General features: G+C 43.7%; 1 protein-coding gene across 8 annotated transcripts in view; it reads left to right on the top strand.

Annotated features, from left to right (window-relative positions):
* The first annotated feature begins 3834 nt into the window (after nt 1-3834).
* The window catches only part of MGA (MAX dimerization protein MGA), a 54696-nt gene continuing 32766 nt past the window's right edge, over nt 3835-25764 (top strand). For 7 of the 8 annotated variants that reach the window (XM_080617225.1, XM_080617226.1, XM_080617224.1 and 4 more), the window contains exons 1-10: nt 3835-3892; nt 6647-6823; nt 7078-8219; nt 13927-14857; nt 15205-15295; nt 15440-15535; nt 20435-20563; nt 21955-22053; nt 23744-24390; nt 24999-25356. In XM_080617225.1, the coding sequence (XP_080473351.1) occupies nt 7156-8219; nt 13927-14857; nt 15205-15295; nt 15440-15535; nt 20435-20563; nt 21955-22053; nt 23744-24390; nt 24999-25356 (3415 nt within the window). In that variant the 5' untranslated portion in view covers nt 3835-3892; nt 6647-6823; nt 7078-7155. Of the gene's footprint in view, nt 3893-4446; nt 4505-6646; nt 6824-7077; nt 8220-13926; nt 14858-15204; nt 15296-15439; nt 15536-20434; nt 20564-21954; nt 22054-23743; nt 24391-24998; nt 25357-25764 lie in introns of those variants that run through there. The other variant, XM_080617220.1, reaches the window with a different exon arrangement.

The following is a 25764-nucleotide window of genomic DNA, read 5'->3' as shown; positions in this document are numbered from 1 at the left end:
TTACTGAGAGAAGGAATGTGATGTACTGGATACTGAAGCACAGTTTGCAAAGACTAGTTTGTTCTTACAAAGTGGTGCAGAGCAGGGAATGCGTTTGAAAGAAGCATTTTGGGAAAGAGGGTACTTCTGGAAGTGAATTTTAGCATTTTGAATGCAGCCATCAATTACTAATTAGTAAAAGGTAACTCACTCTGATCATTGATGATGGTATTCACTTGGTGCAAACCAGTTAATTCTATGCTGCCAATTGGTGTTTAGCACAAAGAGGGCCTTAAAACTGGTGTATGTACTGATCTAAATGGGATGTAGTTCTTTGTTGTAGTATTCCTGTTTCTTGGTAGCTGGAAGCTGCTCAGAACCAGCTTAAGGTGGTGGAAATCTGTGGTACTGCTGTGACTTTGGTGAATCTGTTCTGTTGATAAACTAGAGATTCTGCTTTTGCTGAGGCAAGGATTTATATCTGCATTGGGTAAAATGCTAGCAAAATCTCTAACAATGTCAACGGTCTCTGGTGTTGCTTCTCTTACTGTCACTGGAACATGTGGCCTGTGGGCCATGAACGTGACACTGTCTGCTGTTCAGTTCTGCGCAGCTGCTCTTAGTTGTGCATATGTCCCCCTTGCTGAAGAAAAAGACATTTCTGTATTGTCACTGTTCAGAAATATATTGCTTAATACACAATGTATCCTGTGGCCCTAAAACTCGATGACCGGTATACCTTACACATATATGCCACAGGTAGAAAATGATTGTTCTTGATCAATCTTGGACGATGTGGCTTAGTTTTTTAATTGGTGTAATTATTTGTGATTGAACTTGTTAAGGGAAAAATACTGTGCTGGATCCAAGAGCTTGAAGCTGCTGCAGTTCCGTTCCCCCAGGTATAACTAGTACTAAGGCTGAAAATATATATCCAGTGGGCACAAGCACATAGAGCAGATGTGTACGTGATACATACATGCATACATATCTGGTCACACAGATCAGCCAGGTATACAGCTACTCACAGGTAGCAACAACAGCCTTATCCTCCTTCCTTCCCTAGCTGAGCAGGATGGAGGTCTGCTAGGGAGGGTGTGTGTGCATGTCTATGTATACACACACATGTATGTGCATGTGTATGTACATCATAGATTCTCTCCAGCAGCCTGGCTTATACACGCAGTCTGCCCAGCAGCTGGTTCCTGGGTCCCAGTCTGCCCAGTTGCTGGCTTCTGGACACTAGAGCCTGCAGACCACAGCCCTGCTCCAGGCTAGGTATGCGCTGTCTGGTCTTGGCTGGCTGGGGCTACTCTGCCTCCTGCGTCCAGCACCCCTGTACCCACTGACCTTGCCCTATAGAGACCCCGATGTGCACACACAGAGCTAGTGGCACACCCTTGTCTCCCAGGTCCTTTGTCGAGGGGCAGGCAGGCACAGAAAATATTAATAGCTTTCTTGATTCCTTCCCTGTGGTTCCCACTTGCATTGTGAAACTTGAAAGCACTTGGCTGTTAGCATTGGCTTTTTCTTGTCCATATTTTAAAAACTTCCAAGATGGGACCATAATGTGAAGCTGTTTAGAGAATGAGTGAACATGACCCTTAACAAAAAGATTACCATCTCTTTGTGATGTTTGGTATCTCTTTCCTTCTTATTCCTCTGAACCTTATCTTCTCTCCAAATCCACACCCCAGCATTTGGGGTGTTCCCCTTCCAGTGTGCCACTCTTATCCAAGTATATGGAATTGTGTTTTAACCCAGGCAGCAACTAAGCACCACACAGCTGTTCCTCGCTTCCCCCCAATGGGATGTAGGAGAGGATAGTAAAAGAGAGAAAACTCATGGGTTGAGATAAAGATAGTTTAATAGGCAAAGCAAAACAAGGAATTCATTTACTGTTTAACATGGTCAGGCAGGTGTCCAGACATCTCTGTGAAAGCAGGGCTCCACCACACCTCATGGTTACTTGGGAGGATGAAAGTTGTCACTCCACATGTTTCTTCCCCCCCTCTTCCTTCTTATTCCCCCACCTTTTATTGCTAAGCAGGATGTCACACGGTGTGGGATATCCCTTGGGTCACTTGGGATCAGCTGTCCTGCCTGAGTCACCTCCCAGCTCTCATGCACTCCCAGCCTATTTGCTGGTGTGAGAGGCAGAAAAGGCTTTGACTCTGTGTGGGCACTGCTCAGCAGTAAGGAAAACATCCCTGTGTTAACAATGCTGTTTTCAGCACACATCCAAAACATTACCCCACACAACTACTACTACGAAGATGAACTCTTGTCCCAGACCAAACCAGCACAGTGAGGTAACGCTTCCCTTTGCCTCTGTCCATACGTCACTTATAAGCTGCCACACGTATCAAAATCACAACCTTACATTCTTTCACAGGTGTGGAACTTTGTATTTCAGCAGTTTCTCTGTATGGTGAATGTGTTCAATCCTCAGGTTTTTCAGTTTGAGTTTGTTCTAATTAAAAGGGAAAAAAATCCCCATGATGTTCACTTACAGACCTGCCCATGTTACAGTTTTGATGTATGTTTTTCAAGTGCTGTAAAAACGTCTTTTCTTTAGGTATGTGTGTACATTTCAGTTGCCAAGAAACCTTGACAGGAGTGCTGGCCCCTGTGATGTTGCTCTTAGGATTCAGAAAATAGTCAAACCAAGAACAAAGGCGGGACTTGAGGTGTTGATTCAGCTGCAAAGCAGTTTGTAGTAGGTGGCAGTGTGTGCCAGACTGTGGTCTGTAGGTGACCCTGGGCTTTGGTGCCAGCTTATTGATGCTGATGCCTTGGCTCTGGCACTGCTGTGCAACTACCTGTTGGATCTAGTGTTGTAGAATAAATGTCTTTAATGGAAAAAGGAGGCTTGGGGGCGCCATTGAGGTGTTCACTTCCAGCCATGCTTTGTTTGGTGTTCCTTCCCTTGACATTCAGAACTCTCCTTTCAGCGGGCTTATGCCTGGTTTTGCAAAATATGATTTCCTTGACGCGTGTGAATGGCTGTGCATGGCAACGTTGTTGGGCTGGATGCTGAGGCAGGGAAGGCTGCTGAGGTTATGCCTAGTCACTGCTAGGCCAAGGTTGGTTTGTTACCCTGTTTGCCGAACCTCACCCAGGATGCCAGGTCTGCCTGGGGCATGGTGACAGCGTGTGTTGGCTCCCGGAGGTCAGGGGCACTTGTGCGGCTTTGGTGGCAAAGGGACAAACTCTGTCAGGTCAGTACAACCTCGTTCAGAGGGATGTGGGCTGACGCTGGTCCCGGCTGCGGCGTTGCCTCCTCGGCTGACACTTCCTTCGGGACGAGTGGGAGCGGGCACCCGCGTTCCCGGCCGTGCGCCAGCTCTGCCCGGAGGCCGTGTGTGGCGCGCGTTGTTCTTGAGGGAAGAGGAAGCGGCGAGGGAGGCGGCTCTGCTCCGGGGCTGGCCGTGCCCTCCCCGCATCGCCCCGTTGCGCGGTGCGGCGCTCGCAGACTCTGCCCAGCCCAGGCAGCTGCCGGTGTCGCGTCCCGCCGGCGCCGCCCCCCGGCCGTCGTGCGCCAGCGCGGGAGCCGTCCCCGCCACCGGCCAAACCGGGGCCTGAGGCGGGGCCGCGGCGGCGGCGCTGTCGCTCGGAGCCCCGCGGGGCCTCGAAGGCGGCAGCGGCGGCCGGGGCCGCGGCGGTGCCCGCCCGTTCCAGAAGCTTCCCCGCGCGCGGCGCCCCGCGGGACCGGGCGCCGGACCCCGCGCTCGGCGCGGGCACGTGACGGGCAGGCGGGAGGGAGGGGGGCGCGAGCTGGTGGCGCGCCTGCGCGCGCTGCGGCGCGGTGACGTCAGCGCGGCGCGCACGCACGTTGTCCCCAGCTGGCGGACACACGGTCCGCGTGAGGAGGACGGAAGCGGGAGGGCCCCGCGCCTCGCCCCGCCGCACGGTAACGACCGCGGAGCGCTGCTGCGCCTCCTCCTGGGCCCGCCCGCGGGCTCCGCGTCGCTCCCCCCCCGCCTCCCGCCCGCTTCCCCAACTGCGAAAATTAACACCCGCCGCAGCCACGAGGCCACGGGCCCGGGCCCGCGGGGCCGCTGCACGGACGCGACGCGACGCGTCGCTTCGGGGCCGCCTCGCCAGCGGCGGGGCCGCGCCGGGCCCCGGCGAAGAGCGGCGCGGCGGCTTCCCCACGTGCGCCGGCCCCGCTGCCCTCCGCCTCCACCAGCCGGCGCTGGTTCCAGCCCCCGCCGCTCCCGGAAAGGCCTTGGCGGTCGCCTCCCCCTGTCCCGAGGTTTCCGGCTGGGGGCCGTCCGGCGGCGGCAGGGCGGGGGGAGGGCCCTGCAAGCGACAAGTGCTCTGCTCGGCCCGCGGTCGTGACGCCACCTGCCCCGGGCGGGGCGCTCGCTGCATCGGGCGCGGCCCCCCCTCGGGTGCCCGGGCGGGCGGCACCGCACCGCTGCCGCGGTGTTGAACGGCAGCGCCGCGCGTTCAGCGCTCGCTGCCATTGGATCCGTCGGCGGGCTCCCGTCGGCAACGCGGCGGTTGCGGGACTCCTCCTGTGAGCACTGTGTGCAGGAATCGTAGTCTCCTTTGCAGCTTAGGGGCTTCGGGGTTTCTGCTTGTTTGTTTCTTGTTTTCGGTTTTGGAAATGGATTTTCCCCCATCTGATTATCTTCCTGCTTTTAGCACATCTCAGTGCAGCTTTCGAGTATTTTTGGCCGCTGCTGCCTAGTTAGATGTTGCTCCTCGAATATAAGGTCTGCATATGGGTAGAGAAAGGGATCTATATGAAGCGGATTAAATCTTAACTTCTATAAATGCACACATTTTCCTTGAAACAGTGGATTAGAAACTCCACGCCGTAACAAAGTAGATTTGTGTGTATGACCAGGTGTAATAAAATGTGTGAAATTGTTCGTGTAATAGCCCATGTCAGTGCTGGAATAACGTAGCTTTCGGCTATTGTAATCGCACGTGATCACATTGTAACCACATGCGTCTTTGACTGGATGCTGTGAGCGGGGCTTATGGTAGAAATAACTACAATGGTGCAATGTTTCCAACTTTAGACGTTGGGAAACAGAAATTGTGACTCAGTCGCTCTTTCTGTGCATAGAATTTTTGCTGAGTGGATGTTGTTGAGCTTTTTTGAATTTATTTCTGGCACGTGTAGGAACTACCTCAAGTAAATTTAAAGTTGCAGGCGATCTGCAGATCTTAATCCAGATTTAAAACCGGTTTGATAGTGTATTTCCTTCATGAGCTAATACAATTTTGATGTGTATTTCGCAGCACTGATGTGAACTCACTTTATGATTGTATGTTTAATATACATCTAAATGTGCTGTATGCATTTATGGAGAGGGTAAGTTGGTGGAAAATCACATACAACTCAGGATGTCATTTCTTTCTCCCCACTCCATCAGTTTGATTTATATTTCTGTTGTGTTTTTATAGGTGAAGGTGAAAAAGCTTTTTAGAGGGGGTAGCTTTTTGTATTGCTGGCACTTAAGATGTGCTCTATTGAAAAACCAGGGCATCATTCTTCAAAAGCAGCCTCATGTTTTCTATTTTAACAGCTAATGAATTTTGTGTTCTAGGCTCTGCCCTGGGTGGTTGTGGGTATGCTTGTGGGAAAAGTGTTCCATCCTTAAAGGAAAAGTGAAAGCCAGATCTTGTTACTCCACAGGTCTCAAAGCCTGTACAGAACAGTTTTGGTTTTTTTCCCTCCAGTTTACCTTTTACATAACATTTTAAAGTGCAGAGTTTAAAGGTTGGAAGCAGATATTTTCTAGGTGTCGAGAACATTTATCATGGAGTATAAATTGCCTGCCTCCTGAGCTTTGAAGTAATTTCCCATGTGCATTTGGCAGCTGGCTTGCACAGTGTTTCCTTGAGCAGTACCCCACTCCTAGCATCATAAATATGTCTTATTAAATACCCAGTTCACTTAAAACTTTGAATTTGAGTTAATTCTTTGTAAAGAAATACAGTTGTTCTCAAGCAGTTATCTCCTAGTGGTGGTGATTCACTCCTATCCCTGGTTCTCACCAACTAGACATTGATACCGTCAACTTGTATTTGATTGCATATACAATATGGAACAACATGCAAGCATCTGAAAGGGGCAAATGGCATTCAGAAGTGGCATCAGAATTGCTTATTTTAAATTTTCATAGTGAGGAATGTTCAGGCTGCTTGAAAAAATGAAGTTACTGATGATCTTTAGTTAGTGGTGATGTAATATTTAACATGTGAGGTAGACACACATAAGTCAATTGCATATATGAGGTAAAGGTAACTTTCTTTTTTAGTTCCCTAACTGGTGATGAGGCTAATCATAACACTATAAATGTTTTCTTGTTTGATTAAATTATTTCCATGAGTTAGAAGATAGAAGTAGCTAAGGTTTTGCCTTGTGCTTTACGTTCATCCATTTAATCTTAGCTGCATGGACTTTTGAGGGGTTAGTCTAGTTTTTCCCCAAAGCTTACCCATTTAAACTGTTTTTTGGGGTTTTTTTTCCTCCTGTTTCTTGTTTCCACCTTATACAGATACTTAGAAGTTTCTGGGACTGGGGTGGGGTGGAACAAAGAAATCCCAACCCCACAAACTTAGTCTTCTTTAGTAAAGATATTTGGGGAAATGTGATTTTTATTTAATATTTTCCCTTTCTTTCCTTTTTTTCATTTGTGAGAAGTTCTGGACCTCTGGGAGCTCTTTCTTTCTGGCCAGAGCAAGTGACGTCTGCCTTTCTGTCAGAGATGTGCCATTTGTCCTTCTGAAAACTTCCGCACCTTTTGCCAGATGCTGTTAAGAAAATGATCTGAAGATTTGGGCCAATACCAGAACAAAGCACTTTGAAATATCAAGCAAAGTAAGGAGTCCTCTTGTGGCAAAGCATTCTAAGAAAATGCAGTTTAAAGGTGTCATAGTTCTCATGTCTATAAGGCCTAATTTATATACACACGAGCAACCTGGATTTGATGCTTCTTCCTAATTGCACTCCATAGTACTTGTTATCTTTTAAGTTTTTAATGTGGCGAAGTGTTGCACAAAGGATTTCTCATGAGACTTAATTACTTAGAATGTCTTTGAATAACTTTTCACTGGGTTTTCCTTTTTTCCCAGAATGGTGAACACCCATAGAAGGCTATCAGAACTGTGTACAATTTGCATTCGATTTGAGAGCTTGTAAGAGTACTCATCATGGAGAAACAGCAGCTTGTCCTGGGTAGCCAGGACAGTGGGACTGTGTCTGGTGCAGCACCTGCTTTTTTTGTCATCCTGAAACAACAGCAGGGAAATGGTAAAGCTGACCAAGGAATCCTAGTAGCAAATCGTGATGCCTGTGCTCTTGCCAGCAGTGTATCAACTCCAATAAAACCCAAAGTCAAGACCTGTCTCCCAGCTGACTGTGTCTCAGGGGGCATTACTGTCACCCTAGATAACAACAGCATGTGGAATGAATTCTACCATCGTAACACAGAGATGATCCTGACAAAGCAGGGGAGGCGCATGTTCCCATACTGCCGATACTGGATTACAGGTCTGGATGTCAGCCAGAAGTACATCCTAGTTATGGACATATCCCCTGTGGACAATCACCGATACAAATGGAATGGCCGTTGGTGGGAGCCCAGTGGGAAAGCGGAACCCCATGTTCTTGGGAGAGTGTTTATTCATCCAGAATCCCCTTCCAGTGGCCAGTACTGGATGCACCAGCCGGTATCATTCTACAAACTCAAGCTTACCAACAATACCCTGGACCAGGAGGGTCATATAATCTTGCATTCTATGCACCGCTATCTGCCACGACTTCACTTGGTGCCTGCAGACAAAGCCACAGAAGTCATTCAGCTCAATGGCCCGGGTGTCCATACATTCACCTTTCCACAGACAGAGTTCTTTGCAGTTACAGCCTACCAGAACATCCAGATTACCCAGTTGAAAATAGATTACAATCCTTTTGCTAAAGGATTCAGAGATGATGGGTTGAATAGTCGACCTCAGCGTGATATGAAACAAAACAGTAACTTGGACTTAGAAGGAGGTGATGTTTTTAGTGCTGCTGGCATTCGTGGTCGTCCTTCTGAAGTTGATGCATTAGATTTGCATCAGAGAAATTTAGATGCTTCATTTGTTGGTCAAAACTCATCAGACACTGACATGGACAAAGATTCCTTTAATGCAGAAAGGGACTTTCTGGGTTTCCTGGACAATGATCTGTCTTCAGGTGATATGCCAAAGCTAAAACAAGAGGCCTCTGAAAGGTGGGTTAATATTCTTTTCTTAGCGTAAATACTGGTTGGGTGGGATATTTGGTGAGACACTAAATAACAGGATGTGCAGTATGCAGATTTGCAAAGGTTGCCTGACCTGAAATGGCAGAACACTTAGTATTAAAAGCTTTTCTTAGCTTAAAGTCTTCTGTCAATCTGGACTTTCTAATGTATCTGAGGAGAATAAAAGTTTGGTATTTTTCTGCTATGTTGCTCTAACTCCCTTTGTAGAGAAGCATTGAGGGATTTCTCGTAACCCTCTTAACATTTTAGAAGACTAGTTTTTAGAGTTGCAAACAGCACATTGTAGTCACCAGAACTTTTTACTGTGAGTGTGGTGAGACACTGGCACAGATTGTCCAGAGAAGCTGTGGCTGCCCCATCCGTGGCAGTGTTCAAGGCTGGGTTGCATGGGGCTTGGAGCAACCTGGTCTAGACAAAGGTGTCTCTCTCCAGGGCAGGGGGTTGGAACTGGATGATCCTTAAGGTCCCTTCCAACCCAAACCTGTCTTATGATTCTATGAAAACGTTGTTGTTCTTTTGGGGATTGTTTACCACAGTGATGTGCTGCCCTGGTATCTTTGTTTTTCATTAGAGGATGGTGGGGATGTGTGGTGTGTATGGGTGTTTAGGTTGGGTGTGTGTAGGGATTGCTACAAGGCAGTTGTAGCTGGCAGCACACCACTGCTTTGTCAATAACTGCTTGTGGGAATTTATTCCACAAAGCAGCATGAGGTAGCCTGCCTGTTGGTAGTCAGTTGCCTCATGTTTGCTCTGAGGTAAGAGAATCTGCACCTTAGGGAAGTACTTCAGAATAACTGTTACACTGTTCACACCATAATTTGCTCTGTGGTGATTTTAGGTCTGTGTACTTATACAGTATTGGCTTTTTGAACCATTCTGTTCGTATCACATAAACAGTAGTAAAGCAATCTAAAAAAAGTGTATATTGAGAGTCTACCTGTAGCATGGAACCTGCAAGCTATAAGTGTTTGTGTATGTAAAACAAGCTTGGCAGAACTATTATTTTACTCTACTTTCACTTGGCTTCCAAAATCTAAGCAATAAAATAGAGCGAATCCAGTACATAATGAATCTGTGTCAAGAGATGCTTAGAAATACTTTGAACCTGAACATGAAGAAGTGGTTTTTTTAAAGAGGTTTCTCTGCTGCCATGTTTCTTCATTCTGTCTGTAAATACTAGGCTTAATCTGCCAAAGATTTAGTGACAAAAGCAGCCTTATGTAGATCAGTACACCAAGCAATTATTCACCTGCAGGATATCAGGATGATGTTAATGGTGTAATTATAGGTCAGTTCTTGGAGGAAAAAAAACATAGTTATCCAATTTGTTTCTAAGGCTGTATTACTATACTACTTCAGTGTGTTTTTAAAACATTGAGGGCTGCTCAATGGCTTTTCTCCTTGCAGAAAGCATCTCCGTGCCTTTTGTGTAACTGAAAAACTTCAAAGTCCTCCATTCGTCAAGACTTCATTGAGTATAGTTGTAATAATTCTTAAGAATACTAGAGTTGTTTTGGGATCTAGAGTACCCTCACCTCTCTTTTGCAGTGTTTTCCAGTGTGACTGCATTAGGCAGAAGAACATCCTCTACACCTCTTACATTCTCCAAACACATTGTTGTAAATTCTAGAGAAACCCACCTGGAAGACTGAAAGTACACTGATTTTAGAGAGCATGGGCTTTCCTGAGTTCCTAAAAATACAGCATGGAAAAGTGTTTAGATAACTGTGCATATTGGAAGTAAACCAGTAAAACTCTGAAAATAATTACTGAAAGGTTTATTTTGTCTTCAAAGTAATATTTTGTTTGTTTCTGTGGGGTCATCTGCAGTTGAAAAAAATAGTATTTTGATAATTCTGTTTGCCTGAAGAGGGTCATTGAAGCAAATTATTTGGACAGCTGTTTGAATTGCACAACTTGGGGTTTTTTTGGTTCCCTTCTTTCCCAAGGAGTAAAACCCCATGGTTTTTAGGACTCAAGGACTTCCTTAAGAACAGATGATGCAAATTGGCAGACTTAATTTCTTCTGGTCCAGAGCATGTTAGATGCATTGCCTGGTTTCACATCCAAGACAATTTATCTCTGAAATGTGCTAAAAGCTGCCCAGACAAGGAGAGATTATAAAGGGCTTTTCTCTGTTCTTGGCTTGAAGCATCTATCATTTGATGAATAAATGTTACCACCGTCCTGGAGCTCTCCTCAAGCATTGCCCATCTTTTTGTTTTATGGTTTTGTAATCTGTGGCAGTCAGATGCTGTACTTGGAAGGAGAAAAATTGATCTCATCCAAGAAATGGAACTGTCTCTGTATGCGCTGGGGATTTTCAGAGCACCAGTTCTCCTTTTTCGTTCATATCTGTTCACAATGTTTTCATGCCGTGCGGTTGAGATCCATTCACTAACATGTCAGCCTTTCAAGGGCAGTGTTGAGTGAGTGGCATTTTTCTTTATGAAACCAGACACATTAATACTTGCATATTAATGAAGACCAAGCAATTATTTGTCATAGGCAAGCTATTACTGTTAGTTGATAGGCACTGTCTCGCTTTCATGCAGGGTAGTGATTTCTGCTGAGTTTAGATTTGGGTGAGAGTCAGAAGTTGGGAGCTGTTGCCTCCCAGGTAATGCTCACTAAAGGTAGTGGAGTTCCTAGCATGTTACCACCAGTGCTCGGTTTTTCTGACACTTTTGAGAATGAAACTGTGTAAAAGGTTGTGTGTACCTGAGAGTAATTCTAATCTTGAGTTAGGAGCACACTTTGGAAATAAAGGGCTATTTTCCTTATACATGGTAGTGTGGTTGATTGGTCAGTCTTTTGTTTGTTTTCCCTGTGGCCTGGTAGTTTCATCAGATGTGTATTGTAAAGAAAAGAAATGTTTAATTTGAGTTGTGAACACTTCTATACAAATGGATATGCCTGGAACACTCAGCTGTTGGGGCCATGGAGGGAACCACAAGGAAATTTCACTGGTTCTTAAGGCTTGCAGGCTGATGTACCCTTTGTCCCTTCAATGTCTTTTGAATTTCCTGCTTCAGCAATACAAATACTGTGGGGTTCTTGATGCCCCAGTAGTCTCGTTTTCCTAATCTGATTGTCTTGTGTTTAGTGTGAGTTTGCTTTTCTTCCCTCCTTGCCTTCCTTTTGGAAGAAGGCGGCAATTGACTTTACATCTGACCTGAACTTCCGCTGTTTCAGTTTGAACCCATTACCCCTTGTCCTGTTGCTACAGTCCCTGATGAAGAGTCCCTCTCCAGCATCCTTGTAGGCCCTTTCAGATACTGGAAGGCTGCTGTGAGGTCTCCACACAACCTTCTCTTCTTCAGGCTGAACAGCCCCAACTTTCTTAGTCTATTCCTTTTATACATAGTACCTTGTTGTTACAATTAGACCTCATAGCAGCTTTCCAGTATCTGAAGGGGGCCTACAAGAATGCTGGGGATGGACTCTTCATCAGGGACTGTAGTGATAGGACAAGGGGTAACGGGTTCAAACTTAAACAGGGGAAGTTCAGGTTAGATAAAAGGAGGAAATTCTCTACTGTGAGGGTGGTGAGGCACTGGAATGGGTTGCCCAGGGAGGTTGTGAATGCTCCATCCCTGGCGGTGTTCAAGGCCAGGTTGGACAGAGCCTTGGATGACATGGTTTAGTGTGAGGTGTCCCTGCCTATGGCAGGGGGGTTGGAACTGGATGATCTTAAGGTCCTTTCCAACTCTTAACTATTCTATGGTTCTATGATTATGTTGTTATATTTGAAATTGTTATTATTAGCTAGCATTAACAAATATTGTTACCTTTAATAAAATACGATTAACAACTTGAATAATAATTTAACATCATTAAATGATATATAGTATCTCATTAAAAATCTATTTATATAAAGGGAGTATTGGAATACTATCTGATATGTTTAGTAAATAAGTACTGGCTGTTGTTTGATGAGGTTCTCTTGTGGGTTGACCCTGGCTGGACACCCTGTGCCCACTAAAGCTGCTTGGTCACTCCCCCTCCTCAGCTGGACAGGGGAGAAAGAAAGCTCCTGGGTTGAGATAAGGACAAGGAGAGTTGATTCACTGGTTACTGTTGTGAGCCAAACAGGCTTGACTTTGGGAAATTAGTTTAATTTATTACCAACCAAATCACAGTAGTCCTCCTCCCACTCCTCCCTTCCTGAACTTAGCTTCACTCCCTAATTCTTCACCTCCTCTCCTCCAGCAGGGCTAGGGAATGGGGGTTGTAGTCAGTTCATCACATGTTGTCTCTGCCACTCTTTCCTTCCTCCTCAGGGGAAGGACTCCCCACACTCTTCCCCTGTTCCAGCATGGAGTCCCTCCCATGGGAGACAGTCTTCCACAAACTTCTCCTGTGTGGGTCCTTCCCAGGGGCTCCAGTTCTTCACAAACTGCTCCAGTGTGGATCCCCTTGACAGGGTGCAGTCCTTCAGGAACAGATTTGCTCCAGCATGGATCCCTCCCATGGGGTGCGGTCCTTCAGGAGCAGCCTGCTCCAGCATGGGTTCCCTGTGGGGTCACCGCCTCCTTTGGGTATCCCCCTGCTCTGTCATATGGTCCTCCCTGGGCTGCAGGGGAATCTCTGCTCTGGAGCACCTTTCCTACTTCTTCACTGACCTTGGTGTCTGCAGAGCTGTTTCTCCAGCATAGTCTCACTCTTTCCGGCTGCAATTGATGTTGTGCAGTAGCTTTTTCCCCTTCTTAAATGCATTATCACAGAGATGCTACCACCATTGCTGATGAGCTCTGCTTTGGCCAGCAGCAGGTCTGGCTTGGAGCTGGCTGGCATTGGCTCTGTTGGGCATAGTGGAAGCTTCTAGGAGCTTCTCACAGAAGCCACCCCTGTAGATCCTGCCCCGCTACCAAATCCTTGCCAAGCAAACCCAATACAGGTTCATTGTGGATTCAAGTTTCTGGTTTCATGCCTTAGCTGCTTCCTGTTGTGACAAAGAGCCAGCTTCTGATGCCGTTAACAACAAAACTGACTGCAGTCTGTTCACTGATGTGTCTGTCCCTCAAAGAAGCCCATCACTGGAGTGCAACTGGCTGCACTGTTAGTCTTCAGTATCTAATGCATGGGTATGCCAAATTCTGGTTAGGTTAGTGCTCAGTGTAAGATGGAGCATAATTCAATAGGATATTAACATTGTGTAAAAGTTCAAACAACAGTTGAGCTTAGGAGTTGTCTGTATATGGCTTCAGGATGAATTAAGTGGAATTTTAGTGAAATCTCATAAACTGAAGAGCATAAAGCACTTGGTTTATTATTTGCAAGCACAGTGGCTTCAGTATGGGATACACAGCAAACTAAGGCCACTTCTGAGCACTTAAACCATGATAGCTTAGCATGAATTCATGCTGAGTCTCAAATAGGAGGAAGTACAAATGTCACCCTGATATTCCCAGGGAAGGAAATTGTGCTGCTGCCTTCAGATAAGAGTTGGACTGGTTTTGATGATGGCAGTTTCTTCTTTTTTTGGAGCACTTATAAAAATATAAGCTTGTAAACAACGGTTTATTTAGCAGACACTAGATATTTTGGAGCATTTTGGCTTTTTATTTTTGCAATATGTAACCAAGGACAGTGGGAGATGATGGAGTTTGGGTAAAGGAAGACATTTGATAAAGATCTTGTGTTTTGTTTTTGTCCCCTCTTCCCACTCCAGTCCTGTTCCAAGCAGTTACGAAAGTAGTTCCCGTGTGGCATCCCCTTTGGACCCAAATGGACACTTTAATGTAGTCATTAAAGAGGAACCAGTAGATGATTATGACTACGAGTCAGGTATTTGCACACAAGGAGTAAGTGTGAAACAGGAAGACACAGATGAAGAAACGGATGAGTATTCCAACACTGATGATGATGATCCCATCCTACAAAAACACCTTATGAGACGTGGTGAAACAGATGGTACTGATGGAGAATTCAGGTCTAAGAAGCGTGTATTAAACAGTCCTTCAGGTGTTGCCAAAGCAAAAATGTTAAAATTGGATAGTGGGAAGATGCCTGTGGTCTATTTGGAACCTTGTGCAGTCACAAAGAGCACAGTGAAGATATCTGAGCTGCCACAGACCATGCTTTCCTCTTGCAAGAAGGATAAATCCCCTTTTGGTGCAATGTTGGATCCCTTGCCTGTGTGTTTTGAAAATCACAAAGGCTCTTGCTCAGGCACAGACGCTGTTACTGAGGAGTTAGTTATGAAGAAACAATCTTCTGGAAATAAAGTGTCACAGAAATACTCCTCAGTCAGAGAGGCCCATTGGACTTTATCTAAATCACCTAATTTTACTCTCAGGGGCTCAGAAAGTTGTCAATTTTCAGCTAAAGAGATCTGTGGAAGAAAAAGGTCTGGCATACTGAAGAGCCCTATGTCCCTGAGAGGCTCTGGTAGTAATCAGAACACCCTCTCATCAGTTACAACTAAAAGAGGAAGGCCACGGAAACTGAGAATTTCCAAGGCTGGTCGACCACCTAAAGGCATAGGGAAAGCTGTAATAACGAGCAAGAACGCCTCACTGGGGCCTGGGAATATCCTTCCAGATGTTAAGCCGGACCTTGAAGATGTTGATGGAGTCCTCTTTGTGTCCTTTGCATCAAAGGTAAAACCTAGCTGTTTTGAGTAAGATACAAAACCTTTTAGAATGTCTCATTTTTAAGCCCTTTGTACTTCCAGATGAAGGTGTGTTTTGTTTTAAACTGAGTTTTGAGATTTATGGCATCTTTCCAAATCTGTTCTTATCTTGTCCCTATATTAATCATAACATTTTCTAACTTAGCAACTTGGGGAGAAATAGTGGGATCTAGAGTTCTTTACAAAAGAATGCATACTTGTTTGTTAAACGATCTCTTGTTTTGAATATGTTGGTGATGTTTTGATGTGGCTTAGTTTGTATCTAAGTCAGTGTTTAAGTATCTTGTACTTACTCAAGGCTCTTCATGTATGTAGGAAGCACTTGACATTCACACTGTTGATAAAGCTGGAGGAGGAGAAGAGTCACGGAATCTTCAGGCTCCCTTGTTGACTACAAATGATCCAGGTACATTTTTGTGGTTTTTTTGTAAGTGGCTATTCCCGCAATAAGGGAATTTGTAAAAAAACACTGGAAAATCAGTGTTTTTAGTCAATTTTTTGGCACAGTAAATGGTTTTTGTATATTCTTTCTTTTTGAACTTTTGAGTAGATTGTCAAGCAAGAATACAGGTACTAGAAAAGGAATTGATGGAAGAACTGAAGACATTGAGGCATAAGCAAGTAATACATCCTAGCCTTCAGGAAGGTAAGTGGGCAGTGTACATATTTTTGCACCTCCTTGTATAGTATCCTTAATCATGCTGAGTTGGTATTTTCCTACTGGATGTAATGCTGTTTATGTTCAGTACAGCTGGGATCTGGGTTTGGTTTCAAACACAGGAAAGTGTAGAGGTGTGTATGTACAAATGTGAGAGTAAGAAAGGAAGTTTGTGAAGTATCCCTCTTGCCATTTGTGGCAGTGAGAGAAAACCTGTGGCGTCTGACCCATTTTGTTTTATTTAGAGGCTTTAAAAGTAGTTTCTGCCAGCCAGTAAGGATGTTTCTGTTTTCACGCATTCATGTTGAGAACTAGAAGAGGTGACAGAGGCAGAAAATGACTCCTGAATCTCCAACAGCAGAGAAAGACGCTGTGTGTCATTATATGCCTCTTGCAAAAGATGCCGAGCCTTCAGACTTCAGGCAATGTCTGTTTTGTAATGAGCTAATCCTTGTAGAGGGCAGATGGAGTTGATTTTACTCATTCATAGAAAATAGCCATTTCCTGGTAGTAGAGGTGCTGGAGATCCAGAAACCCTTAACTAAGACTGCGTTTGCTGTGTTTTGAGTCCATATTTCTGTGAGTCACTGTAGATCTTTGTTAGGGACTATAGTGATAGGACAAGGGGTAATGCGTTCAAACTTAAACAGGGGAAGTTCAGGCTAGATGAAAGGAAGAAGTTCTTTACTGTGAGGGTGGTGAGGCACTGGGATGGGTTGCCCAAGGAAGTTGTGAGTGCTGCATCCCTGACAGCACTTAAGGCCAGGTTGTCTTGGGTGACATGGTCTAATGTGAGGTGTCCCTGCCCATGGCAGGGGGTTTGGAACTAGATGATGCTAATGTCCTTTCCAACCCTAAATATTCTATGATTCTATGATCCAGTTCACTAGTCACATAAGAGGTCCAAGCAAGCATGTGATCTTGTATTTGTATACAATATTATCCTGAGCTCAGATGGAAGAAGGTCAGATCAACACAGCAGAACTTAATCTTCTCTCTACTGATGATACTGAAAGACTTCAGCAATAGTAGTCCTGAGACTGGTGGCATTAATATAGGCGTTGGGGCAGATAATGAATTGATCTGAATGGCAGTGTTGCACCTCATGCTCTTGTGGTTCTGGCCCTGAATTTTTCAAGCATCTAACTGTAGGGATTGAGACTCCAAATAACTGATCTCTGCTCTGATACTAGTTATTTTGGGTCCTCACAGCTTCTACTGTGAAGATGCCTGGATTATCCTGAATCTGGAATAGTTTATACACAGGGTATGATGAGAACTAGCCTGTCATTTTTTGCAGCCATTTAAAGGAGTGCCTTTGTGTTTTGCTAGTATTGAGCTGACATTCCTGTCTTCCACCTTTGCAAAACGGTCATACGAAAGGTAGTAGAGAACTCTTGGAGCTCTGTCCTGGATGTGGTGGCAGTGAAACAAGCTAACCCATCCCCAGCCAGGTTGTACCTCAGTGGTATCGTGGATGTGTAAATGCAGTTTTCCTCTCCCATGATTCCAGCAATAGGCAGCCCTGTTTTCTAATGACCCTTCTGGCCAACCTGCCCTCACAGGTCTGCATGTGTTGTCATACATTGCATTAGCACCGTGTTTCCAAAAACGGTGGTAAAATCTCCTTTGTGGTCAGCTGCTGGCAGTGGTAGATACAGCATCAAGCAAATGTTGCAGGCATGTTAAGGCTTTTTTGGTTCATATTGTGGCCCTTCTAGATAATGTCTTTACCCAAGAAAAGCAGTAAAAATTACGGTATATTTGCAACCACCATACCAGCAACAGCTGTTTTACTCATGAGAGAATCCTGCAACAGGGAACATGTAAAACCCACGTGCTTTTCCTCCGGTTTCTAAATAAGTGGTTGTGAAGCGTGTGTGGTACCTTCTGAAGGGTGTTGAGCACTTCACAGATACTACAAAATGGAGAAGAAAAGTCAAGCATCAGGCTAAGGAAGAGGTCTGAAGAATTTTGATTTTCTTGAACACTTGTAACTGTCATTTCCTGTGTTGGATGGTAATCTGCTGGTCCTGTTTAATGGTGAAATCATAATTCAGCAATGAAGAGAATGACCCTCGCCTGTCTTATTCTTAGAGTGAAGTTATGTGAAAACTATTTGCAGCAAGAGTGTTACTACGGATGAGATACAGATGTAATTAGATTACGCTATGAATTACAATATATATACTTCTGTTGTTACACTTCAGCTGCTGCCTGTGAACTGGACTCTTTATTCAGATTACCTTCAGCTTGCAAAAAGTTAAAGATCCATCGTAGACTTGAGGTTGGTGAAGGAACATAATGATGGTAATGGAGATATCACCAATAAGACATAAGAAGGTGGCTGGAGAGTACCTCAAGGCCACACTTAAGGGCTGTATCTTTCTCCAGACATACTAATTCTAAGTAGCATCCTGGAGCTTGGTGCAGCCTTATTACCCTTCTTGATTCTGATACTTGTTCTCCAAAGTTTCTTGGCCACAGATAATGACTGATAAAACCTATGTGTCATCTACTACAGAACAGGCAAAGGGATATGGCTCCCTTCTGTCTGAAAGATGTGAAATGCATGTTTCTAAATGTGCTTTCAGCCATTCTGTAGAAGCTTTCTGGCTTTCTTGTCCTCACAGCAGTATGGGAAATGGACATAGCAATTCTGACTGATGTTAACTCTGGTTTTTGGTTTTGGACAGTGTAGTTGAGAAGCGCAGGTTTCGTTTTGGAGATGTGTTGGAGCCATACCTGAACCCCACGGTTGCTGTTGATATGTGACATTAAGGAAATGGTGTGATTAGGGCTATCTAGATCTTGGAGGAACCAAGACTGCAGGAAGAAAATGCTTCAGAAAGAAGGGAATTCAATTTGAGCATGTTAGAAGTACTCCTACTGAAGTACTGCAGTGCTATGGGATGTCTCTTCTATCTGAGCTAATTTGAATCCCTTATCGTATTCAAAGGCACTGTTGTCACACATTGTATTTCAGATTTAGCAGCTGCATCTGGTGGAGAGGAGAAAGTTCTTAAGGTTCTTCATTTGCTACTATTTGATTACAGCAACTGAAATTTAGCAATGCTCTGGAATGTTAGAAGTTAATAGAAGTGATAATTCACCTGTCATATATGGTGATGTCTCTACTGACTTAGTACTTGCTCTTACTTTTTGTTCTCTTTAGGTTGTCTGCATTCATTCCATGTTGCATCCTCTTATTTTATGTCTGAATGTTTTTTACTTCGTGATCTGAAACTGAAAGATACTGTGTATGGGTGATGTTCTTATTTTGGTTTGAGTATTAAACAAAGCAAGGCTTGGTTTTGGAGATGATAGCGTAATTCAAATGGAGTGTCAAGAAAAACAAACTGTGTACTCCTCCCTTTTAAATAGAGTTTGAAAAGAAATGGATGACATCTTGACATTGAGCAGTTGACATGTTTTCTATACAAATGCTAGACTGACTTGGCTTGCTGCTCATTTTGCCTGTGTAGATTTGAAAATTCCATCTCACTAGACTGTCTTGGATAACAGAATCTGTTTAAAGACCCATCTTGGATATTTGTTCCATGTCGATTGTTTTCAGGCTGCCAGTAATCAGATCACTGTGTTGCCACTTAGGAACACGAATGTGTACCACCAACACAAGATTTCTGCTGTGTGTGCAAATACTGTTTCATGTGACCTGAGCCTTGTCATACATTTTCAATTTCAAAACTCGCATATTTAATAAATGAATTTCAGACTTGTTGGCAGCAGGAGCACTTAGCAGTAGGCATCTGTAGCTAACAACCAAAATAAATGTTCTAGCTCCAGACTGCAAGCTGAATTTGATTGATAACAGTCATTTCTTGAGCTCAGTGTAACAATATTTTCCAGAAGAGGTACTAAGTTCCTGGCTTTTTTGCCTCAGCATTTCCGTATCTGTATGTGTTTTGCCATGGAAAAAGATGGCTTTTGTAGTCAAGTACAGTCTTCCTATTTGAGTATTTTTGGGGAGTTGATGAAGAAAGGTGTTATAGGCAGTTAAGCATTTGTGGTGACATCAACAACACCTACTGGTTAATTTCTTTATGGCCACTTTTCTCTCTTGCTGCAAAAGACAAAACAGAAGATTTATTGCAGAGTGTCAAGCTTGGAAGAAAAATAACCTGCTGAAATCTGGATTTGATGAGCTAGTCCTGAGAGTGCTGTCTGAATACAGCTTTCTTTATATCAGAGTTTCCAAACACACACATTTCAGAACTAAAAAGTGGTTTGCTCTTGTCTCGTTACTGGTTGTAACTGATGCGTGTGATGTATGTTCTTTCACAAGAATAGCTTTCCATAGAGAAGGGGATGTGTAATTACCACTGGCAGGATTGATAATTTATGTAGCAATACGCAATGCCAATAGTCAGCTGAGTTGGGTTCAGTCAGTGACTCTGGCCTTTAAGTATGTAAGTAGTGCTCCCTTCCAAAAAGGAACAGACAGAAACTTTGATCATGAGAACTATCACAACGCTGACACTTTGGATAAGGAATTTCTGTGGAAACTTCCATAGTAATCAAGAAAACTATGAAAAGTAGTGAATTTTTCTTCTTGATTTTCCCAGTCCCTAAAATATTTTTTAAAACATTCATTAAATAACTCATACTTGCCGCAGATCCTGCGTAAGTAACAGTTACAGTTGCTAATTTTTTTATAATAATATATATATAAAAATATATATATTAATATATAAATATATATATATATAAAAAATAGTTTGCTGTTTTTCAGGTCTCTTAAAATAGTGGGTGAATGCTAGGAAAGCCTGTGTGTAACTTAATGGTTTATTTTTAGTAAGTATCTTGACTTTGTTTTTCCCAGTGTCTTGGTGCATTGAGACATTGACTGATACTTGCCTCTTTTAGTGGGACTGAAGCTGAATTCTGTGGACCCAACAGTGAGCATCGACTTGAAATACTTGGGTGTGCAGCTTCCTCTTTCCTACTCAAATTACTCTTTGTGGAGCTATCCAGGAACCAATCCCAATTCTCCAGGTGGGTTGAATAAGAATTTGTTGAAATCTCAAGCATTACTTTTTTATCATCAACAATCAGAAGGAGGGAATGGCCATTTAGTTGAATGTGGTATCTTAAAGCAATTGAAGTAGTATTAACATAATAAAATGGGGAAACTTCCTTAAATCATCATGTGGTTTCTGGCCTAGGAATCCTGAGTAATTCTGGCCAGGCTGTCTTCAGCCTTCTCTTTTTCTGATGGTTGTGATCCAGTACTGGTATCAGTCTAGTTCATTTTGTACTGCTGTGTTTTGTCTACTTCACCTGCATTTTCTTAGTGTGAATATACACATCAACTACTCTCAGATTGCACAGAAGAAGTTTAAGCGATCTACATCTCTCTGTTGCTCACATGCAAAGCAAAAAAAAAGCTGTCTTACAGGGAGCCCTGAGTATTAGAACTTTCCAGAAGAAAAGCTTGAGGCAGCACTCAGGAGCTAACCTACGACTTCATCATAATCATTTATTACAGAAGTGCTGACCAGTTGTGCTTTTTAAACTTAGTCTTGTATCCAAACAGTCTCATTGTACTGTGACTATGATTCTAATACTGTTGGTCAATATTGTTTTTAGTAATAAACTGCTTGGACAAGGTATAGGGGTGCTTATCCTCCTACTTACCTCTTTGTCCTACTTTAATATTCTGCGTCTTCCTTATTCTGGTGCTTTTAGAAGCTGGTAAGGAGGCAGATGTATCTCAGCTTTTTTTCACTGCAGAAGAGGCAGATTCAATTCAGAAGACCTCAATCAGCTCAGTGTCAATGCAGTTATTTCTAGCCTAGCGATATGTAAAACAGCCACACAGGTCCCTGTTAGCATTTTTACATTCTAGCTTAGTTTCCAGAGCTGATGGCTAACTTGGCAGAGATGTTGCTGTTCGCCTTTTGTGCTTGTTCCCTGTCTCTACCCCAGTTGATACTCATCTGAATTTGACAGAACAGCAGAAGTTAAATGAAGTTTCTACAGGTTTTACAGATGTCAGTGGCTCATTTGAGGGGAGAGACTCAAATTGTTTTCCTTGCTGAGAGAGGTGATAGTGTCAGTTCAAAACCTGCCTGTTCCATTTTAACCTTCTGAATAGCTGATTCACCCGTTTGAGTTTTGGAATCAACTGCTTGCACCATTGCTAAGGAGAATAGAACTGAAACCACAGGAGAAGACATCTTTTGTATAGGATAGCAGGTGCATGGCCATACAGCAGAACTCTGGAGGAAGCTTGGCTTTGTTAAGTATTCTGTTAAAGTTTCTTTATTCAGCCTTTTGATTTACCACCCTTCATAAGTCCCTGAAGAGGAATAAGCGGAGTTTGCTAGGATATTGGTACAATCAAGCTTGGTTCATAAACTCAGGCTACCTTTCTTCTTTTCCAGATACCGGATTTCCTTTTGTTTCGAGGACAGGAAAGACAAATGATTTCACAAAAATCAAAGGCTGGCGAGGGAAGCTTCATGGTGCTTCTAGAAATGAAGGTAAAAAAGAGGTCAATTGTGTCTTAAATAGAAGTATGAGGGTTTATATCAAAACTGTTGAGTTTTTTGTACTGCTTCCATGGTCAGAGTGGAGATTTATTTGGGAAGAGAGAAACTTACTCTGAGTAAGATAAAAATACCTGTGTTCTGTTTTACACAGAAGGCTTGAGTGAAGGTCAAAACTGTAATAGTTTTGGGTTTGTTTCTCAGTTTTGAGTTTACTTGGAAGTATGGTAATCCCAGAAGTCTGTTGCCCCAGAGACCCTAATGAACTAGAATAGTTTATATTTATAGGTGTTTTTTAATTCCTTTTAGAGTGGGTATTCCTTACATAATTGATTACTTTGCCCTACCTCAGGGAGCAATGGATACTCAGCTATATGCCAATTTTTACTTTATATTTAGGTTAAATATTCATGATGTACTTTCTGCACTTCCATTCAGTGTTGTGTTGGGTATTTCAGATGTGGTGTACTGGGTAAGCTGGGTATTCGAAATAAAGTAAGCTGCATAGAAGCACTGCCTGTTGAAGGCTTACTGGTTTTGTGAACAAATACTGTGTTGAGTCTGGCTGAGAAGGGAGGTAATTTTCTCCATGGCACCTAGAAAGGTGTTGATAATACACCAGTGTTTTGGCTGCTGCTGACCAGTGCTGGCACAGCGTCAGGGCTGTCTCTCCAACGTTCTCCCCTCACCAGTAGGCTGAGGATGGGAAAGATCTTCGGACGGGACATGGCCAGGACAGCTAACCCAAAGCGACCAAAGGGATATTCCATACTATGTGCTGTCTGCTCAGCAGTAAAGGCTAAGGGACACACACACACACGTTCGTTATTAGGTCTTCTGAAACACAAATAGAGGCTGGGCAGAGAATGGATTGAGAGCAGCCCTGAGGAGAAGACTTGGGGGAGGGGTGGTGGTTAATGAGAAGCTCAACACAACCCAGCAGTGTTGAGGCAGGTGATTCTCCCCCCTACTTTGCTTTCGTGAGACCCCCCTGCAGTCCTGTGTTCAGCTCTGGGGCCCCCAAGGCAAGAGGAATGCGGACCTGTTGGAGTGAGTCCAGAGGAGGGCACGAAGATGATCAGATGACTGGAGCATCTCTCCTGTGAAGGCGGGCTGGGTTGGGGTTGCTCAGCTGAGACCTTATAGCGGCTTTCGAGTACCTAAAGGAAGCCTACATGAAATCTGGAGAGGGACTTTTTACAAGGGCATGAAGCGATGGGACAAGGGGGAATGGCTTTAAACTGAAAGAGGGGAGATTTACATTAGGTATTAGGAAACAGTTCTTTACTGTGAGGGTGCTGAGGCGCTGGCACAGGGTGCCCTGAGAAGCTGTGGCTGCCCCATCCCTGGCAGTGTTCAAGGCCAGGTTGGACAGGGCTTGGATAAACCTGATCTAGTGGAAGGTGTCCCTGCCTGTGGCAGGGTGCTGGAACTGGATGAGCTTTAAGGTCCCTTCCAACCCAAAGCATTCTATGATTCTATGATAACTGCTGTGTGTACTGAAGCCCTACTTCCTGGTTCAGACAGCTGGTTGTGTTTCAGAATGGATTATATTTGGCGTGCCTGTCTCTAAAAAAAGAGTAGATATTTTGTTAGAGAATTATTTACCTCTTCTATAATGTTGAATTTTATAAGATTTGTCAGTGTGTTCTCTCAGGAGCTATATTGCTCTTTATTTATTTAGGTGGCAGTTCAGAAGGTTCCTTGAAGAATCGCTCAGCATTCTGTAGTGACAAGCTGGATGAGTATCTGGAAAATGAAGGGAAATTGATGGAAACGAGCATGGGATTTTCTTCTAGTGCTCCTCCTTCTCCTGTGGTGTATCAGCTTCCCACTAAGAGCACTAGCTATGTGCGAACACTCGACAGTGTCTTAAAGAAGCAGTCCGCCACAATTCCATCAACATCTTACACGTTCAAGCCTGTTCCTCTAACATCTGCTTCTAGGAAGACAAAGTCTCAAAATAGACAGACATCTGCAAACAGAGGAAAATCATCTTACAAGCCTATACTGCCTTCACCTTTTACTGCAAAGCAGAAACAGAACATTTCAGCGTTTGGGGAAAAGGCTGCTAAGTCTGCCTCAAATATCAGTGTGACTAACCAAGCAGGTGGTTTCATGATGTCACCTGTGGATGAAAACACACTTCCAAAACAGATTAGTTTGCGCCAAGCACCACAACAGCATCAAGCGACTCGTCCACCAGGTTTGTCTAAATCTCAAGTGAAGTTAATGGACTTGGAAGACTGTGCTCTCTGGGATGGCAAACCACGGACTTATATTACAGAAGAACGAGCAGACATCTCTTTGGCAACCCTGCTTACAGCTCAGGTAGATCTGTAATAGTTTCTTTCCTTTCTGTACTGCTGATTTTCCAGATCTGCCCACTTACTGATGTTGTGTATAGATGCAGAAAATAGGACCAAAGCTGCTAAGGAGCATGACAAAGCATGATGTTCCTTTGTGGTGTAATCTTTGCAGTGAATGTTGAGAAGTGCTGACTGAGTAGTATGTGAAAATGTAATTATGATAGTAGTGTGTTGGTACAAATCATTAATAATTTGAGTATCTCAGATTTTCACCATCAGAAATTCTGGTTAATACAGCTGCTGTTCATAGCTGCATTTCCTTACTATTTGTCTGTTGAACTAACTGCAAAAGCATCCTGGTCACCTAATATGGTTTTCACATGATAACTTCTGCTTTCTTCACATCCTACTTATTACCAAGATGGTTTAGCTGTCTCAAACTGCCTCTCAGATGACTTCAGATGCCAGCTCTCCTCTGTTCTGTTTGTTACCCTACAGATGACAAATTTTCCTACTTAAACCATGTAATTGGAGGAGTTATTCTAAATTAAGTTGGAATAGTAATTTTGCATATGCTTGATTTATTCTTCCTAAAATTTGAAGTGTCTGCTTCTTTACATCTTTTCTTAGGCTTCTCTCAAAAACAAACCTATCCACAAGATAATCAGACGACGAGCACCTCCTTGCAATAATGATTTCTGTCGACTGGGTTGCGTATGTGCCAGTCTGGCACTGGAGAAACGTCAGCCGACCCACTGCCGCAGGCCAGACTGCATGTTTGGTTGTACGTGCTTGAAGAGAAAAGTGATGCTGGTGAAGGGAGGATCAAAACATAAGAGAATAATGAAAAAGGCTATGCGTGGAAGTCTTACATTCTATGGAACACAAGAAGACCAGCAAGAGGATGAAGATGGCGAAGAAGAGGGTGATGGTGAAGAAGATGAGCTGAAGCAGAAAGATAAGAAGAAGAGAAAAAGGGTGGAATACAGTGAGTATTGTTGGGCAACAGTGATAACTTAACAGCTTCGCAGAAATCACCTGTCTTGGTGGGCATTTCTATTAGGATGTAGCAGTGATGCCGTTTCTAAATCCAGAAATTATGACTGAATTCCAAGAGATGTGTGCAACATCTGCTTTCATGTAGCTGACTAGCAAGAAATAACACCTTTTGCTTTTATTTTAGCTCTTACTTACCTGATCAGCATTTTGGGCACTAAATTTGTTTGTTGTGATCCGATATCTTTAAAGAATAAGGATGTGAGATAATTACTGCTGTCACTGTTGGTAATCTTCACTGTCATAGTGCTGTTTTCTTCCTCTTTTACCAAGTGTCTCGAGCTGTATATGCAATTGCTGTGTATAGTTGCATGGTTGCTAAGTGTTTTATTTATAAGTA

The sequence above is a fragment of the Psittacula echo genome (genome assembly GCF_963264785.1).
Source record: "Psittacula echo genome assembly, chromosome: 5".
In the NCBI taxonomy this organism is placed as follows: domain Eukaryota; kingdom Metazoa; phylum Chordata; class Aves; order Psittaciformes; family Psittacidae; genus Psittacula; species Psittacula echo.
The sequence above is the reverse complement of the archived record's forward strand: the minus strand, read 5'-3'. Positions and strand labels throughout refer to the sequence as shown.